At 37.1% G+C, this 18,911-nt stretch overlaps 1 protein-coding gene across 10 annotated transcripts in view; it reads left to right on the forward strand.

Annotated features, from left to right (window-relative positions):
• Positions 1 to 18,911, forward strand: part of COP1 (COP1 E3 ubiquitin ligase) — a 263,125-nt gene that overhangs the window by 129,079 nt on the left and 115,135 nt on the right. For all 10 annotated transcript variants that reach the window (XM_009240673.4, XM_024232782.3, XM_024232783.2 and 7 more), the window contains one exon: positions 1,688 to 1,823. In XM_009240673.4, coding sequence (XP_009238948.1) covers positions 1,688 to 1,823 — 136 coding nt within the window. The remainder of the gene's footprint in view (positions 1 to 1,687; positions 1,824 to 18,911) is intronic.

Here is an 18,911-nt window from a genome sequence, read left to right on the forward strand (position 1 = left end):
TGCTTAAAGGAGCTGATGGAGCTGAAAGCCAAGGCTCGAGAACTACGTGAAGAATACAGAAGCCTCAGGAGCCGATGCAGTCAACTAGAAGAAAGGGTATCAGTGATGGAAGATGAAATGAATGAAATGAAGTGAGAAGGGAAGTTTAGAGAAAAAAGAATAAAAAGAAACGAACAAAGCCTCCATGAAATATGGGACTATGTGAAAAGACCAAATCTACATCTGATTGGTGTAGCTGAAAGTGACGGGGAGAATGGAACCAAGTTGGAAAACACTCTGCAGAATATTATCCAGGAGAACTTCCCCAATCTAGCAAGGCAGACCAACATTCAGATTCAGGAAATACAGAGAACACCACAAAGATACTCCTCGAGAAGAGCAGCTCAAAGACACATCATTGTCAGATTCACCAAAGTTGAAATGAAGGAAAAAATGTTAGCGGCAGCCAGAGAGAAAGGTCGGGTTACCCACAAAGGGAAGCCCATCAGACTAACAGCGCATCTCTCGGCAGAAACTCTACAAGCCAGAAGGGAGTGGGGGCCAATATTCAACATTCTTAAAGAAAAGAATTTTCAACCTAGAATTGCATCTTACTTTTATTATGCTTACTATACTTCAGATGTCATTTAAGAAGGGAAATCGTGAACGTTTACCTTGAAAAAGTTGTGTGTGTGTGTATGTATGGGCTTAGAATAAAGAAGCTGTGAAAATACAGTGGTGTAACAAACTTGTCTCAGTTTCAGTCTAGGAAACTGAAGTGCTCATTGTTTTTTTCATTCTTCAGAAAGGAAAGTATACATTCAAACGACGCAGTGCTGAAAAGCAATGATTTTTTAAATTTATGCTTTTAGTGTAGGTCTGCTTCTATTAATAGACTGGAGAATAGATTAGTTGTATTCTCAGGTAGTTCGTAAACTGATACTGTGTTTTAAATTCCACATGATTTATCTTCCAATAGTTTACTGAAGTGGACTTTACCCAAGGTATTTGTATACTGTACCACTGGATGGAATTATTGTTTTTCATATTTCAGCAAGAGATTTGAATGAGTATTTTTTCTTGATGAAGGCACTCTTTGAGATAAAAAGGAGCAATTTCAAATTTTTTTGTCTTTTTTAGAATTAATAGTTCATAACATTACAGTTTTCTGCTGTCGTCCTGTAATAGGATTTGAAACATTTCAGTGTATTATTTGACCAAATATTTCGTCTTATTTATAAACTATTTTATCTAAAATGTTATTGTAAACGGGATTTTAAAGAAGACATGGGCATAAATATGTATGCCAGTAAACACATTCCTTCAAACTAACAAATACCCATCCAATATATGTACTCTTAACATCCTCACATTCTCCATTGGTGGATTTTTGTTTTAATGACTCTTAAATAGTAGCTTTATTATTATTATTATTATTATTATAATTATTATTATTATTCCAAGAAATTATTGCCAAAAAAGTGAGAATTCATGTTGGAAAGAGACAGTATCTTTCAAAGAACCAAGACATTTTTTATTAAAACTGAAAAATTAACCAATTAAGTTGTGCAAACTAGTCTTTAGTAAAATCTTTAAAAATTGTTTTTTGTATTTAGAATATAAATTTTAATTTGTGGATGTGGCTCTTTGACTTACTTTGCAGTTCAATTCATCTGTTTTGTTTTGTTTTGTTTTGTTTTTCATATAGATGACAGTCGAACTGCCAGCCAGTTGGATGAATTTCAGGAATGCTTGTCCAAGTTTACTCGATATAATTCAGTACGACCTTTAGCCACATTGTCATATGCTAGTGATCTCTATAATGGTTCCAGTATAGTCTCTAGGTAAGTATTGGTCAAATTACTATTTTCTTTTGTAAGAATGTCTAGAATCTAATTGAATTTGAGAAGCACTTATAGCATTATTGTTAAAAGCATGGGTTCTGAAGTAGCCTGCCAATTATTAGTTCTGTGATTTTAGGCAAGTTCCTGAGTTTCTATATGCCAAATTTCTTCATCTCTAAAGTGGAATAATTGATAGTATCCATCTCATAAGGTTGAAGCTTGTTTTCTTGTGCTATCAGTTGTCTGATTCTGATGACAGTATGCTCTTCTCATAAGTGCTCCCACCTCTGCATTTTCTGGAAGTTTGTAAGGAATTGGTATTATTTCTTCCTTAAATATTTTGTAGAATTTGCCAGTGAAGCTTCCAGAATAGAATTTTAACTACCAATTCAATTTGCTTAAGAGATTTAGGGTTAATCAGGTTACCTATTTCTTCTTGATTTAGCATTATAATTAGTTTGTGTCTTTTAAGACATTTGTCCTTCTCATCAGGGCTGCTGAACTTATTGGCGTACAGTTATTCATAATATTGCCTTATTATTCTCTTAATATCTTTGGATTGTATGATGATTTTCCCTCTTTCATGCCTGATAGTGGATTTTGTTTCTTCTTACCTTTTTCCTGAAGAGTCTAGCTTAGAAGTTTATCAGTTTTATTGATCTTCCCAGAGAGGCAGCTCTCGGTTTCATTGATAGGCTGTATTTTTCTGTTTTCTGTTATCATTAATCTTTGCTCTTAATTATTTTTATTCTTCTACTTTTTGATGGTTTAATTTGCTCTTATCTGCTAATTTCTTAAGGTAAAAATTGAGGTCCTTTAGTTGATACCTTCTTTTCTAATATAGTTATTTTGTGCTACACATTTCCCTCTAAGTACTGTATTTAGCCACATCACAAAAAAACTGATGTGATACTTTTCCATTTTAATATAGTTCAAAGTACTATTTTAGCTTTCTTTTAATTTTTTAGAAAGTTTGTTTTTTTAAAATTGACAGATAAAATTGTGTTTATTGCATATAGCATGTTTTGAAGTATATATAAAAATACCTTTTAATTTCCATTTTGATTTTTCTCTTCGACCCGTGATTACTGAGGCTGTTACTAGTTTCCGGATATTGGGATATTTCCAGTTATCTTTCTGTTACTGATTTTTTTTTTATTTTTAGGAGACAGGGTCTCATTATGCTGCCTAGGCTATCCTTAGACTCCTAGGCTTATGCAGTCCTCGTGCCTCAGCTTCCCAAGTAGCTGGGACTACTACTGCACCCAGCTTGCTTTATATTATTTTTATCATTATTTGAAATGTTTAATGAAAATTTATAATATACAGGAAAATGGAGAGAATGGAATTATTCCTCACATAACCATCACCCACATTCAGCAGTGGTTAAGATTTTGCTGTACAAGTTTTATGTATCCTCTTCATTTTGATTATTTTTTGCTTAAGTATTTTATTATTTTTTTCCATGTTCCCTGACCACTTTTTTTTTTTATTATTTTTTAATACTTTCAACCTTTTTTTTTTTTTTAAATTATAGATTAAAGAGTACATAAGCAGGTTTGTTACATGGGTATATTGCACAACACTGAGGCTTGGGGTCCTAGCATTTCCGTCACCCAGACAGTGTGCATAGGTACACAACAAGTGTTTTATCAGCCCACGACCCCTGCCCTCTCCCACCTCCCCATCTGGTTGTCCCCAGTATGTATTGTTCCCATATTTACATTCATGTGTCTTCAGTGTTTAGCTCCCACTTACAAGTGAGAACGTACATTATTTGGTTTTCTGTTCTTGCATTAATTCACTTAGGATGATGGCCTCTAGCTTCACTCATGTTGCTGCAGAGGACATGGTTTTATTCTTTTTTAAGGCTGTGTTGTATTCCATGTGCCACATTTTCTTTATCCAGTCCACCATTGATGGCCACCTAGATTGATTATGTGTCTTCGTTACTGTGAATAGCGCTGCAGTGAACATACTAGTGCATGTGTCTTTATGGTAGAACAACTTACTTTCTTTTGTTCGTATACCTACTAATGGGATTGCTGGGTCAAATGGTAGTTTTGTTGTAAGTTACATGACAAATCTCCAAACTACTTTCCGTAGTGGTTGATCTAGTTTGCATTCCTAGCAACAGCATGTAAGCATTCCCTTTTCTTCACAGCCTTGCCAGTATCTGTTATTTTTTGACTTTTTAATAATTGCCGTTTTGTTATGAGATGGTATCTCATCCTGGTTTTGATTTTTATTTCTCTGATGATTAGTGATGTTGAGTGTTTTTTCATATGCTTGTTGGCGACTTGTATGTCTTCTTTTGAGAAGTGTCTGTTTGTGTCTTCTCATTTTTTATTGGATTTTTTTGTTTTTCACAGGTTGATTTTTTTTTTTTAAGTTTCTTGTAGATTTTGGAGATTAGGCCTTTGTCAGATGCATAGTTTGCAAGTACTTTCACCCATTCCATAGGCTGTCTGTTTACTCTGTTGGCATTTTCTTCTGCTATGCAGAAGCTCTTTAATTTAATTAGGTACCACTTGTCAGTTTTTGGTTTTTTTTTTTGCAATTGCTTTTGAAGACTTAGCCATAAATTATTTGCCAAAGCCTGTGTCAGGAAGGATATTTCCTAGCTTTCCTTCTAGGATTTTTATAGTTTGAGGTCTTAGACTTAAGTTTTGATTGATCTTGAGTTATTGTATATGGTGAAAAGTAGTAGTCCAGTTTTATTCTTCTGCACATGGCTAGCTAGTTATCCAAGCACCATTGATTGAATAGGGAGTCCTTTCCCCATTGCTTATTTTTGTTGATTTTGTCAAAGATCAGATGGTGTAGTTTTGCAGCTTTATGCCTGGGTTCTGTATTTTATTCCATTGGTCTTATGTCTGTTTTTGTACCTACCAGTGCCATGCTGTTTTGGTTATTGTAGCCTGATAGTATAAATTGAAGTTGGGTAGTGTGATGCCTCCAGGTATGTTCATTTTGCTTAGGACTGCTTTGGCCATTCAAGCTCTTTTTTTGTTCCATGTGAATTTTAGAATAGTTTTTTTCCAATTCTGTGAAAAATGACGTTGGTATTTTAAAGATAGCATTGGATCTGTAAATTGCTTTGAACAATATTGCCATCTTAACAATATTGATTCTTCCAAATCATGCTTATGGAAGAATTTTCCATTTATTTGTGTCATCTTTGATTTCTTTCAGCAGGGCTTTGTGTTCTCATTGTAGAGATCTTTCACTTCCTTGCTTAGATGAGTTCCTAGGTATTTTATTTTCTTTGTGGCTATTGTAAATAAGATTGTGTTTTTTATTTCTTTCTCAGCTAGAATGTTATTAGTATATGGAAATGCTACCAAGTTTTGTACATCGATTTTGTATTCTGAAACTTTACTGAATTTGTTTATCAGTTCTAGGAGCCTTTTGGCAGAGTCTTTAGGATTTTCTGTGTATAGAATCATGTCAGTGAAGAGAGATAATTTGATTTAATCTTTTCCTATTTGGATGCCATTTATTTCTTACTATTGACAGATTGCTCTGGTTAGGACCTTCAGTATAATGTTGAATAGGAATGGTGAAAGTGGGCATCCTTGTCTTGTTTTAATTGTCAAAGGGAATGGTTTCAGCTTTTGCCCATTCACTATTATGTTGACTATGGGTTTGTCATAGATCACTTTTACTGTTTTGGGTTATGTTCTTTTGATGCCTAGTCTGTTAAGGGTTGTTGTCATGATGGGATGTTGGATTTTATCAAAGACTTTCTGCATCTGTTGAGATGATCATATGTTTTTTGTTTTTTATTCTATTTATGTGGTAAATCACATTTATTGATTTGCATATTTTGAATCAAGCCTTGCATTGCAGGAATAAAGCATACTTGATCGTGGCAAATTAACTTTTGATGTGCTCCTGGATTCAGCTTACAAGTATTTTGTAAGCTGAACAAATACAAAGTATTTTGTTGAGGGTTTTTGTACCTGTGTTTATGAGGGATATTTGCCCAAAGTTTTCTTTTATCATTGTGTCTCTGCCAGATTTTGGTATCAGGATGATACTGGATTCATAGAATAAATTAGGGGGAAGCCCCTTCTTGATTTTTCGGAAGTTTCAGTAGGATTGGTATCAATTCTTTGTACATCTGTTAGAATTTGTCTGTGAATCATCTGGTCCAGGGCTCTTTTTGGTTGGTAGTTTTTTGTTTTGTTTTGTTTAAATTACTGATTCAATTTCTGAACTTATTACTGGTCAGTTCAGGTTTTCACTTTATTATTGTTTGAATCTTGGGAGGTTATGTGTTTCCAAGAATTTATCCATTTCCTCTAGATTTTCTAGTCTGTGCATAGAGATGTTCATAATAATCTCTGAGAATCTTTTGTATTTCTGTGGTATTGGTTGTAACGTCATCTTTGTCATTTCTGATTGCACTTATTTTGATCTTCTCTTTTTTTTTTCTTTGTTAATCTTGTTAGTGGTTTATCAATCTTGCTTATTCTTTGGAAGAACCAACTCTTGGTCTTATTTATCTTTTGTATGGACCTTTGGTTCTCAATTTCATTCAGTTCTTCTCTGACTTTAGTTTTTTCTTCTACTAGCTTTGGGATTAGATTGTTCTTTTTCTTCTAGTTCCTCTACATGTGATGTAAGGTCATTAATTTGAGATCTTCCTAACCTCTTGATGAAGGCATTTTTAGTGCTATAAATTTTCCTCTCTACACTGCTTTAGCTGCATCCAAAGATTTTGGTAAATTGTGTCTCTATTTTCATTAATTTCAAAGAATTTTTTCATTCCTGCCTTAATTTCTTTGTTCATCCAAGAGTTATTCAGAAGCAAATTGTTTAATTTTAATGTTTTTGTGTAGTTTTGAGAGATCTTCTTGATATTGATTTCTGTGTTTATTCACGGTGGTCCAAGAGTTATGCTTGGTGTGATTATGATTTTTTTTTTAATTTATTGAGACTTGCTTTATGGCCAAGCATGTAGTCTATCTTAAAACATGTTCCATGTACAGATGAGAAGTTTGTATATTCTGTGGTTGTTGGGTGTAGTACTCTGTGTCAATGCGTATCCAGTTGGTCAAGTGTAGAGTTTAAGTCCAGAATTTCATTGTTAGTGTTCTGCCTCCATGATCTGTCTAATGGTGTGAGTGGGGTATTGAAGTCCCCCACTATTTTTTTTTTTTTTTTTTTTGAGGTGGAGTTTTGTGCACTTGTTACCCAGGCTGGAGTGCAATGGCGCGCGATCTTGGCTCACTGCAACCTCCACCTCCCAGGTACAAGCGATTCTCCTGCCTCAGCCTCTTCAGTAGCTGGGATTACAGGTGTCCGCCATCATGCCTGGCTAATTTTTGTATTTTTAGTAGAGACTAGGTTTCATTATGTTGGCCAGGCTGGTCTCGAACTCCTGACCTCTTGATCCACCTGCCTCGGCCTCCCAAACTGCTGGTATTACAGGCATGAGCCACCACACCCAGCCTGAAGTCCCCCACTATTATTGTGTGGCTAAGTCTTCTTGTAAGCCAAGAATAACTTGTTTTATGAATCTGGGTGCTCCCGTGTTGGGTGTGTATATGCTTAAGGATTTTAAAGCAAATCTCAGAAACTTATCTGCATCTCTTAAAATGGACATTGTTAAACCACAGGGCTGTATCACATCTAAGCAAATTAACAGTAATTCCTTGGTATAATCAAATTGCTAGTTTGTGTTCAAATCTCTTAGAATGAGTAACCCTAAAAAGATGTTTTTTGAGGCATATCAGGAATTTGGTAAGTTTTAACGTGTCAAATATTGCTAAAACTTAACATGCTTTTCATTTACAGGACTAAGATTTGAATTTATTATGTATATGAAGATCTTAAAATTTAAGCAATTAGCTAAAGAAACTATTGGAGGAGATCTTTTATTGTATTCTATCAGCTGTTTAACTCAGTAATGAATAAGACAAAAATCATACATTCCTTTATTTTTCTGTATGTTGGCACTTGACTGAGTAAAATTTGAAAATGCAGCAGATTATGGGGTGCATTTTATTGCATAATTTAATTAACAAAAAATCATTGATAACCTAGTGCAGGCTAGGCCAGACTAGGTATATAGTCATGAACAGGCCCGACATGATGCTTGGATTCAGGAGAGCTCACGATCTTATTTTAGGGCCCTTATAGATAAGAAATAAAGGAATAGTTTATGAAACAGTTTAGTTTGGAGCAACAGATTAGCATTCTTACTTAAATTCTTAACTATGTTAAGAATGTGTACGATGCTTTTAAGGACTTCAGAAATGTAGATTGAATGTGAAATGGCAAAAATAAGTATCAAAGTTTATTTATAATATTGACCTGATATGTATGCACTTACCTGTAGTTATATGACTATACAAAGAGTAATAATCTTTTTTTTTTTCATTCCTGAAAGCCATTTTAGCTTGATTTTGGGGAAGAGAGGGTTTCATTGTTGCTTTTTTAAGGCTTGATTTAATGTAGTGTTGAATTTTTAAAAATTGCTAATAAACCCTAATCATACTGACATTTATATGAAAACATTGTGCATTCTGAGGCAGAAATACATTCTTAGGAAGACCTAAACAAGATCTTAGTTTGGAAATACTTATAAATCGTGGTTAGATTAAAACATTTAGACTAATATAAAAAATTTTAAAGATACCTCTGGTTGGGCCGTCTTGCATGCTACATTCGTTTTTTTCTGTTAATTACACCGAATTAATGTTTTTTAAAGAAAAAATTCCAATTTTAAAGTTTCTTAGGCATGAGAGATGAAGACTAGCAAGAAAGGATGACATGGCCAAAGAAATGAAGGTGTGAAAAACTCTCACAGCTCTGGTGATTTTTTGCTTTTCTTAGTTTCTTGTATTCAAACACATCATTGATAATAAATTTACTTCAACGCCTTTTAATTCCTCCCAGAAAAGGAAATTTAATTAATTTCTTTCAGAAAGAGGAATAAGGAGGCCAGGTGAGGTGGCTCACACCTGTAATCCCAGCACTTTGGGGGGCCGAGGCAGGCAGATCACTTGAGGCCAGGAGTTCCAGACCAGCCTGGCCAGCATGGTGAATCTCCATCTCTACTAAAAATACAAAAATTAGCTAGGCGTGGTGGCGTGTGCCTGTAATCCCAGCTGCTTAGGATGCTGAGACAGGAGAATCGCTTGAACCTAAGGGGCAGAGGTTGCAGTGAGCTGAGATCACTGCACTGGGCAACAGAATGAGATTCTGTCTCAAACAAAAAAAGAGGCCTAAACAAGTATTTGAGAAGGCAGATAATGTTGAATTTGGTGCATTATTTTGTTACTTTGTAGAAGAGATAATTATTCTTACTGTAAAATTGCATGACATAATGTTGGTCACTTATTGCAGTGATAATCTGAGAGAAAAGGCTGAACCAGAAACGTATTTTTCTTCCTTTGCTTATTTGGAGTTAAGACCATACCCATCAGTCCACAGGGTGGCAGCATTTGTTTACTTTGACACTATCTCAACTATTAAACAATAGACAAGGTATGGAATTGGTCACATACAGTGCAGTTCACTCTCATAAGTAGAAGATGGTCCTAGGTTAGCAATGGCAAGGAACAGGAAAGAAGACAGTTAATTGCATTCTTTTTACACACAGCAATAATAGCATATTTTGCATTTTTTCTTCTATTAGGTGTTCAGTGTCCACCAGAGATAAATAGTTTGAAACTGTATAGTTTAAACTTAATATACCTAGTAGTGATGGTTGTCTTTTGAATTCCGAGTTTGAATTTTGTACAATAGATTGTTACGGTCAGAATTGTTATACATTCTACCTCTAGAGAGTTTTTCAATATTTTTACTTATGTTTGTTCAAACTGTTGGAATGGAGTTGTATCAAGCATTAGTAAATTCCTAAGAAGAAAATAGTTATCTATGGTGGCATTCATTGATGCTAGAATAGTCTCTGTACTGGTAATGTGGAGTGTGTTACCTACTCATTTTTAGACAACATCATAAATATTTTACATCAGTTCCCTAATTCATTTAATCCTTGTATCAACCCTGTGTAGCAAGATATTGCTATTAATCTCATTTTACAGATGAAAAAAACTGAGATAGAAATTTTGTAACTTGTCCAAGATAAACATAATGCCAATAATAGACAGAACTGAGATTTGCATACAGGCGTACCTGAATTCTAGTGCTCTTCTGTTCACTTAAGGATTTATTGAAACTTTGTAAATTTTCAGAAAACACTTTTCCTTTGAGACACCCAGAAGAAAAAGAGGAATTAATTCTTTTGAGGTTCTGACACTGTGTATCCCTGTCTATAAGGAGGTCAAAATAATGAACATTTTTTATACTAATTTTTGACGTATAATTCTGCACCTTAGATGTCACTTTACCATAGTTTGAAACTATTCAAATTAAACTTTATGTTTCTACAGTAGTTACAAGGATCATTTTTGCTAAGTTTCAATTTATAATTACAGCAAATGTGGATCCAGATTGAGGGTAACTTAATATGTTCCTTATTGTAGAATGCTTGTGAGCTTTAAATTTTTACTTAAAAAGACATCTCTAGGTAATTATTGACTTGTTTTCTAAGGAATAGATATGATTTTTAAGACTGCCAATGTACTTTCCCTTTTTGTCAGAAGGTATTTCCATTATTGTCTTAAGCGTTATTGACCATCTGGAGTTGGTTGAGAAATGAGATGAATGGGAGTGCAGAGAGAGAGATTTCCTTCCCAGATTTTGCCTGGGATCAGTCTTTTAAAGCAGTTATTTTTAAAGCTGTGTTTTAGGCTGGGAGATTCATCTAGGCAGGGGCCTTACCTGTCTTATTTCTTGCATATTCCTATGTCTGTAAATATTTGTTAAATGAATGCATGAATGAATGAAAAATTGTTTTACCTGCTGGGAGAGGATCCAGAGTAAGTAGGACTCTAGCATTTGTCCATATATGTCCACATATTTGCTTGCTGATAAGTATTCCTTTGAAGAAATAATCCTTAGGCTATAAAAGAAGTTTGTGAATTACCAATGACATGTGACAGAAATATAAATTCATGTTAACAACTTAAAAAGCAGTGCAAGATTGTCAGCAAGTGTTGGTGAGTTTTCTACTTCTATGGTAATTCAAAACATACATGATTCAAAATAAAGGTTAAAAAGGAAACACAAACAATCTAAGCTTAAACTTTGAAAGTCACTACATGTACTCCCACCCTCATAACTTCTACCCTAAAATTTTCCTCTTCTAATCTCAACTTGGTTTTCCTGTTTATTTTCCCTTGCCTTTGTCAGAGGCTTGTCAGTAGTACAGAGTGAAGCCATAAGCTGAAATAATTTTACACATATCCACAAAACAAGCATTAATTAGGTTAGCATTTAAAATTTTAGTAGACTTGTGAAGGTTTGTCACAAACCAGTGTTTGATATCCAAGAAATAAAAGTAGAACTTATGTCTGGAAGCCACATTTTAAGGTTAATATAAGGAAGATCTTAGTAGTCAGCAGTGTGCTGAGGTAGAATAACCTTCCTCAGGAGGCAGTTGCCATACATTAAGACTTTTTAAAACCAAATTCTAGCCCTTTTATTTAGAAAATCTTTCTGTGATCCTAAGATCAGTTACATATTCATGTATACTTGTCTAGAATATTTTTATGCTTAATTTTTTTCAAAATCATACCTATTCATGTCAAACAGGTTAAGTGCTGAGAGTGTAAGAGTGATGTACATGGTAGTGAGGACACAGATGGTTAAGTGAGTATACTAGGCTGTTCTCGCCTTGCTATAAAGAAATACCCGAGACTGGGCAATTTATAAAGAGAAGAGGTTTAATTGGTTTACGGTTCTGCAGGCTTTGCAGGAAACATGGTGCTGGCATCTGCTCAGCTTCTAGGGAGGCCTCATCATCATGGTGGAAGGTGAAGTGGGAGCAGGCAAGTCACATAGCTAAAGGAGGAGCAAGCGAGAGAGAGTGAGGGGGGAGGTAACACATTTTTAAAATGACCAGATCTTGTGAGAATTCACTATCATGAAGATAGCACCAAGCCATGAGGTATTCATCTCCATGATCCAGACACCTCCCATCAGGCCCTACCTCCAGCATTATGGATTACAAGTTCAGTATGAGATTTGGGCAGGTACAAATATCCAAACTCTTATCAGTCAATATATAGAATAAAGTGTTTTAAGTGCTTTGAAAGTATTTACAGTGTACAGTAGAGAAGAATTGGACAGAAGCAGGAGTGGTTGCGCGTGGGAGCTCATGCCCATAATACCATTGCTTTGAGAGGCAGAGGCAGGAGGATTGCTTGAGGCCAAGAGTTCAAAACCAGCCTGGGAAGCATAGCAAGACTTCATTTCTACAAAAATAAAAAAATCAAAAATTAGCCAGGCCTGTGGTGTGCACCTGTAGTCCTAATGAGGAGGGTGAGGTGGAAGGATCTCTTGAGCCCAGGAGCTCAAGGTTACAGTGAGCTATGATGGCACTACTATACTGCAGTCTGGATGACAGAGGTTTTTTAGTTTAGTTTTATTTTTTTTGAGATGGAGTCTTGCTCTGTTGCTCAGGCTGGAGTGCAGTGGTACGGTCTTGGCTCACTGCAACCTCTGCCTTCTGAGTTCAAGTGATTCTCCTGCCTCAGCCTCCCGAGTGGCTGGGATTGCAGGCAAGTGCCACCACAGCCGGCTAATTTTTGTATTTTTAGTGGAGACGGGGTTTCTCCATGTTGGCCAGGCTGGTCTCGAACTCTTGACCTCAGGTGATCCACCCACCTCGGCCTCCCGAAGTGCTGGGATTACAGGTGTGAGCCACCATGCCTGGCTGGCAGAGTTTTTAATTTAAAAAAAGTTAAAAAAAAAAAAAACAGCACAAGTGACAATAGGGAGATCCAATATGTAGGTTTTTGGGAGGTCTGTGGGGCAAGGCAGAAGAAGTATTTAAGAATATATAAGAACTAGGGTAGCCAGAACTTCGTGATTGATTTGATGTTGACCTTGAAGCAGAGGGAAATAACTTCTAAGGTTTTGGCTGGAGCAGCTGGGCAGGGAAAATACGGGTATCATTTACAGAGGTAGGGATACTGGAGGAGGAGCTTGTTCAAATAGCAACAGGGTTCATGGGGGATGTCTAACATTTGACATAAATTCTCTGGTTATACAGAGATGAGGTGAGGGCTGTGAATTTGGAAACTTTTGCAGTTAGTAATTGACACCATAGTTGTAGATGTATAGAACACTGACTAACATTTGAAGACTTGGTAGCTACGGAGGAACTAGTAAAGCACACTGAGAAAATTGGAAAGGAGGTTGAGAGAGTGTATTGCCATGCAATCCAAAGAGGAAAGGAGATAATCTGTTGGATTAGATCATGAGATCTTACAGATGGGATTGGATCTGAAGCAAAGTAAGACTTTTTGTCTTAATTAGAAGGGAGGCCGCTGCCTTCTGGGTAATATAAGGAAACAAGAAGAGAGTGGATGCAGAGGCAGGTACTTTTTTAGATTTGGTGGCAGGGTGTCAAAGGGTCCTTAAAGAGCTTATACAGTAAGCAAGTGAGGGAGAACCCTCTGGGGATGGTGGTCAGGGAGAAGTGTTCACATCTTTGGCAAGAATACTTCTTCATCTTTGTACTTCTAGCACTGGATAGTTTACTTGATATCTAGTGGGTATTCCTGTTTACATGATACACCTGAGGAATACTCAATTGGAGGATAAATAACTTAAATTCAAGGTAGAAAATAAATAGTAAATGCTTGTGGCAAGTCGATAAAATACTGTGGGAGTAGACTAAAGAGAGTTCTCTTGAGGTGATGACTTTTAGTTTCCTGGAGACATTTGAAATGCTGCTTCAAAGTTTTCTTTAATGAATTCCTAAGATTATTCTTTCTGTGCTTGATTTTAAAGATAGGATGCTGCACTAACATATTTACTTTTATTAACTTCATTATGTCCAAAACCATGTATTACTGTATTACATGTAATTTCTTTTCTTCTTTTCTTTTTTTCTTGAGTGAGGTCTCACCCTGTCGCTCAGGCTGGAGTGCAGTGGTGCAATCCTGATTTACTACAGCCTTGACCTCCTAGGCTCAAGTGATCCTCCCACCTCAGCCCCTGTGGCTAGGACTACAAGCACGTGCCACCACGCCTGGCTAATTTTTGTATTTTTTTGTGGAGACAGGATCTCACCATGTTGCCCAGGCCAGTCTCAAACTTCCAGCCCCCATTGATCCACCTGCCTTGGCCTCCCAAAGTATGGGGATTACAGTTTTGTAATTCCTTGCAGAAGTTTGTGGTGGAGGTAGTACTTGTTAAAGGCTGGGCTGTTGTTGTACTTAGCAAGTTTAAGGGGAAGGCATTTTGCATTTCCTCTGGATAAAACGTGGAAGAAAAATAAGAGGATATAATTATTCGCATATATTCAATTATATAGACTACTTCTAGAGGAGAAGGCCTTTGTAAATCTTTAGAGTGCAACTAGTAATTTAAAATAGGAGTTAGAAGGATCGGTTTGAATAAATAAAGTTCATTCATTCAAGGTTTCATGTGGTTTGGAAAAAATGTGCTTTTATCTCTTAGTTATCTAGCTTAACTGGAAATAGGCTCAATTAATCATATTTAAATAAGATGAAATGAGACCTTCTTTGAAATTTTTCTGTGTTTTATGTGGCATGTTATAAATACTACGTAAATGTTAGGCGTTCTTACCCTTTCAGACTTACTAACCTGTTTTTAGGACAGTGCCCCATAATCATCTGGAGATCTCGTTGAAACACAGATTGATGGGCTCCACTCTCAGAGTTTCTAATCCTGTAGTCTGTGCTATATGTAAGATTTTGCATTTCTAGCAATTTCCAGGTTTATAGTGATGCTGCTGGTCTGCAACCACACTTTGAGAACCATTGTCTTAGGTTAAGAGCTTTAAAAAGAAAGGAGGGAGGGAAGAAAGGAAGAAAGTAGGCAGGGAGGGAAGGAAGAAGGAAGGGGAAGGAAGGAAGACATTTCTAATAAGAAATATTTATATTTTTAATTCTTTAGGGAAAGATAATTACTTTTTGATAGACTTTATTTTATGGAGCAGTTTTAGGTTCACAGTACAGAGATTTCCCATATACCTCGTGTTCCCACACATGCATAGCATCACCCATTACCAACATTCCCCACCAGAGTGGTACATTTTGAAATGGGAAAAGTTCCCTTGTCCCCCTTGCAGGATGTGTGATGGGGGTGTGGCTTGTTTCTTTGGTGCCCTGCTGCTCAGAGGAGTTGTGACCCTACAGGGAGGAGGCAGACAGGCAGATCGTGGGAGCGTGGGCTCCGACCCCACAGCAGTGTCTGGGGGTAAATGTTTACAGCTCCTGAAGCCCCAGTGGGCATGTGTTATAGAATGCTGTTTTGGTTTTGCCATCTGTAGGTGGCTTGTGTTAATCAACTCAGACCCTCTGCCTTATCACAAGGACAGAGAGCTTTCTGTATCCTGGGGTTCTTGTCTTGGTGTACCAGAAAAATTGGATCTCACATGGGCTTGGAGAATGAATGCAAGCTTTTTTATTGAGTGGTGGTAGCTGTTAGGGAGGTTGATGGAGAGGCCAGAAGGAGGATAGAGTGGGAAGGTGGTTTTCCCCTGGAGTCGGGCCGCCCAGTGGCCAGGCTGTCTTCCAACCGTCCCGGCCAAATTCTGCATCCTCCTGCTGGTTGATGGCCTGCTGGTGTCTGTTGGTGCCTGTCAGTGTGCTCTTATACCAATGTGTTCCTCTGCACGTCCAGCTGCTGTGTCTCTGCCCACTAGGGTGTCGGAGTTTTTATAGGTGCAGGATGGGGGCACAGCGGGCCAGAGTGGTCTTGGAAAATGCAACATTTGAGCACAAAAACAGAAATGCTTGTCCTCACCTCAGTCCGTGGGCACAGGCCTGGAGTTGGAGTCCTCACCAGGGACACAGACCTTCTCCTCCCAGCACTTCCCTGCCCCTCTCCCATATCAATTTGTTACAATTTGTACCTACCTTGACACATTATTATCACCCAAAGCCTACAGTTTACATGAGGGGTCACTCTTAGTATTGTATATTCTATGGGTTTGGACTAATATATGGCTTATATCTACCATTATAATATCATACTTTTTATAATTTTTTATATTTATACTTTGTGAATCAACGAAAATAGAGTTTAAAGCCATTTAGTTTCTAGAGCTTCTTGCCCAATAAGTTGTCATATGAGTGGGTTGCATGTGTACCAGGATACTTATTCCATCTGTCCCTGGGAAAGTTGAATAGGGGCTAGGTCTGGAAAACAGCTGGTAACCAACTGTTCCAAGGGCAGAGGGGATCAATCACATGTAACTTACTTGTCTTAGTGCTGAACATTAATAGAGAAACTCTAGTTTAGAGACCAGAACAAAGGAAATATCTTTGTTTTTCTCAAAAAAGCTGTTCTAGTTATTATTTTTTGGTGAAGGAATTTCATAGTGAAATTTGAGATTGAATTCATTAATGTTTATAATACTGATATTTCATCTTGGTGATTGACCTGCAGAGCTGGTCCTTAAAAGGAAACATACTCTTACTATGCTGGAGAACCATCTCAGCTTGACGTAAAAGTCAGCAGCCACTGGGCTGCCAGTAAATAACACAAACATTTTGTAGGATTGAGAGGGAAGTTTTGAACTTTAAAAAATTTGATCTCCTCGTTTATTCTTTTTTACACTTTTGACAATTAGGATGAAATAGCAAAGTCTTTGCCCGTTTTATCACTGGAAGGAGTTTAGTAGGAGTTCACTTTACTATGTAGGGGAGGAAAAGCTTTTCTGTACCCTCTCAGGTTTAGTGGCTGGGCCTGTGGAATAAGTTGACAACAAATTGACAGGAGAAAAGGCACAAACACTTATCTGATGTTGAAAGTTTTACATGACATGGGGCATGGGGGCTGAAGAGGTGGGGGAGGTTCATAAAAGAAGGGAGAACCCCAAAGAAATGGCTAGGCTTAGAGGCTTTTATATCATTTGAACAAAGGGCAATAAAGAGAAGTAACAAGAGAAAGGAAAGGGACTTTGAGCTTCTAGGGTCAACACGTATATGGGGAAACTAATGGTAGATAAGGGCTTCTTAGTCTTGAAAGACTTGTGTAGATTCTTTTTTGGTGCCATCTCATCTTGTGATAAAATCATTATCCCCAGGCCAGGTGTGATGGCTCATGCCTGTAATTCCAGCACTTTGGGAGGCCGAGACAGATGGATCACAAGGTCAGGAGTTTGAGACTGGCCTGGCCAGCATGATGAAGCCTCATCTCTACTAAAAATACAAAAATTAGCCAAGCATGGTGGTGCGCACCTGTAATCCCAGCTACTCGGGAGGCTGAGGCAGGAGAATTGCTTGAACCCAGGGGGCGGAGGTTGCAGTGAGCCAAGATTGCGCCACTGCACTCCAACCTAGGTGACGGAGCAAGACTCCGTCTGAAAAAAAAAAACAACAAACAACCATTATACCCTTTCTGGTACAGGAAGTGGGGTGGGGGAAACACTTTCCTAAAAGGAGTTTATGTTCTGCTTTCAGGCAAATAGGGGAGGGCAGAAAGCTCATCCTATGTTTACTCTTTTTCCATGGTCCTCAGCTCAAAAGAATTTTTATGGCAGAGTGGCATATTTTGGGGTGGCATGTTTTGATCCCTTACAACTGCAACTTACAAGTAACTGATGTCATTATATGTAAAACCTAATCTGGTGACAAGTGTTTTATAACATAAATATTTGACAAAGAGAGCTTCAATTCGCCATTTGTCCTAGGTATGATAACTTCCCCATATATTGCTTCCATCAGACATTTTTAGACATTTAAAACTTCTTAGTAAGATAGGACATTACTGTAAGAGCATTTGTCTGCATATACTATTTCAGTTTTTTTCCCCTTTATCTGAGTTAATTCCTCTATCTACTGTTCACAGTAAAGAGTTCCATAATATACTAACACTTCACCTAAACAGATTTTAACCTCTGACAGTCTCATCTGACTGAAATGTAGTAAGTAAGGCTTACATAAAATAAAAAGGCACTGGAATAAAATGAATGCCGTTAAATTAATGACTAAAACTCATATTAGTTTATTGGGTTATTTCAGGGCTATTGACTTATGTACAACTTCTATAATCTTAGTTATATGGTTTGTGTCTCTCTGTAAAGGGGAGAGTAATTGCAATAGGTAGGTTAAATGGCAGCATCAAGAAGTGGTAGCTACTACAAGCTTGAAAAAGGGAAAGAGGCCAGGCATGGTGGCTCACGCTTACAATCCTAACATTTTAGGAGGCTGAGGCAGACAGATTGCTTGAGCCCAGGAGCTCGAGACCGTTCTGGGCAACATGGTGAAATCCCATCTCTACAAAAAATGCAAAAATTGGCTGGGCCCAGGAGGCTGAGGCAGGGGGATCGATTGAGCCTGGGAGGTCGAGGCTGCAGTGAGCCATGATCACACCACTGAACCCCAGCCTGGGCGACAGAGCAAGACACCATCTCAAAAAAAAAGAAAAGAAAGAAAACAGGAAAGAATCCATAACACTGCAGATAGGAGCTCAAAAAGTAAAGCTGCTTATATTAATTTCATATGAGGTCAAATGGTTTTAGATATTTTAATACACCCTGAGATCATTGAGGTGTATTAGAGTCTGGTAACTAATGTTGATAGGGCTATTCACATTACTATGTTCAATATATTCATATGAAGGTAGTAAAGAATGTATTACATTTGACAGATTATACTCGGGGGTTCAAAGGTTGGTTCCAGAATTTACTGAACTAATATTTTTGAGTATATATTGTCTTAGAGCAGTATATAGGTATGTCCTGGAAATGCTAGTGTGTCCATTAGCCTTTAAAAATAATATTTAAAATATATATCCTTATTTATGTAAATGAAATATGACAAATTTTTTGGTAATTTTTCAGTTTTTTGGAATTGTAAGTTTTCAAACTTTACATTGGGTTTGTTTATATGCAAGGAAGCTCATTTTGATTGAGAAAAGTAAGAGCTTTTTTAAAATCAGCAAACTATGGACCATAGGCCAAATTTGACCCATTACCTAGTTTTGAAAGATCCGTCAGGTACAGATGGTTTTTATACTTTTAATTGG

Source organism: Pongo abelii, chromosome 1 (genome assembly GCF_028885655.2).
Source record: "Pongo abelii isolate AG06213 chromosome 1, NHGRI_mPonAbe1-v2.0_pri, whole genome shotgun sequence".
In the NCBI taxonomy this organism is placed as follows: Eukaryota; Metazoa; Chordata; class Mammalia; order Primates; family Hominidae; genus Pongo; species Pongo abelii.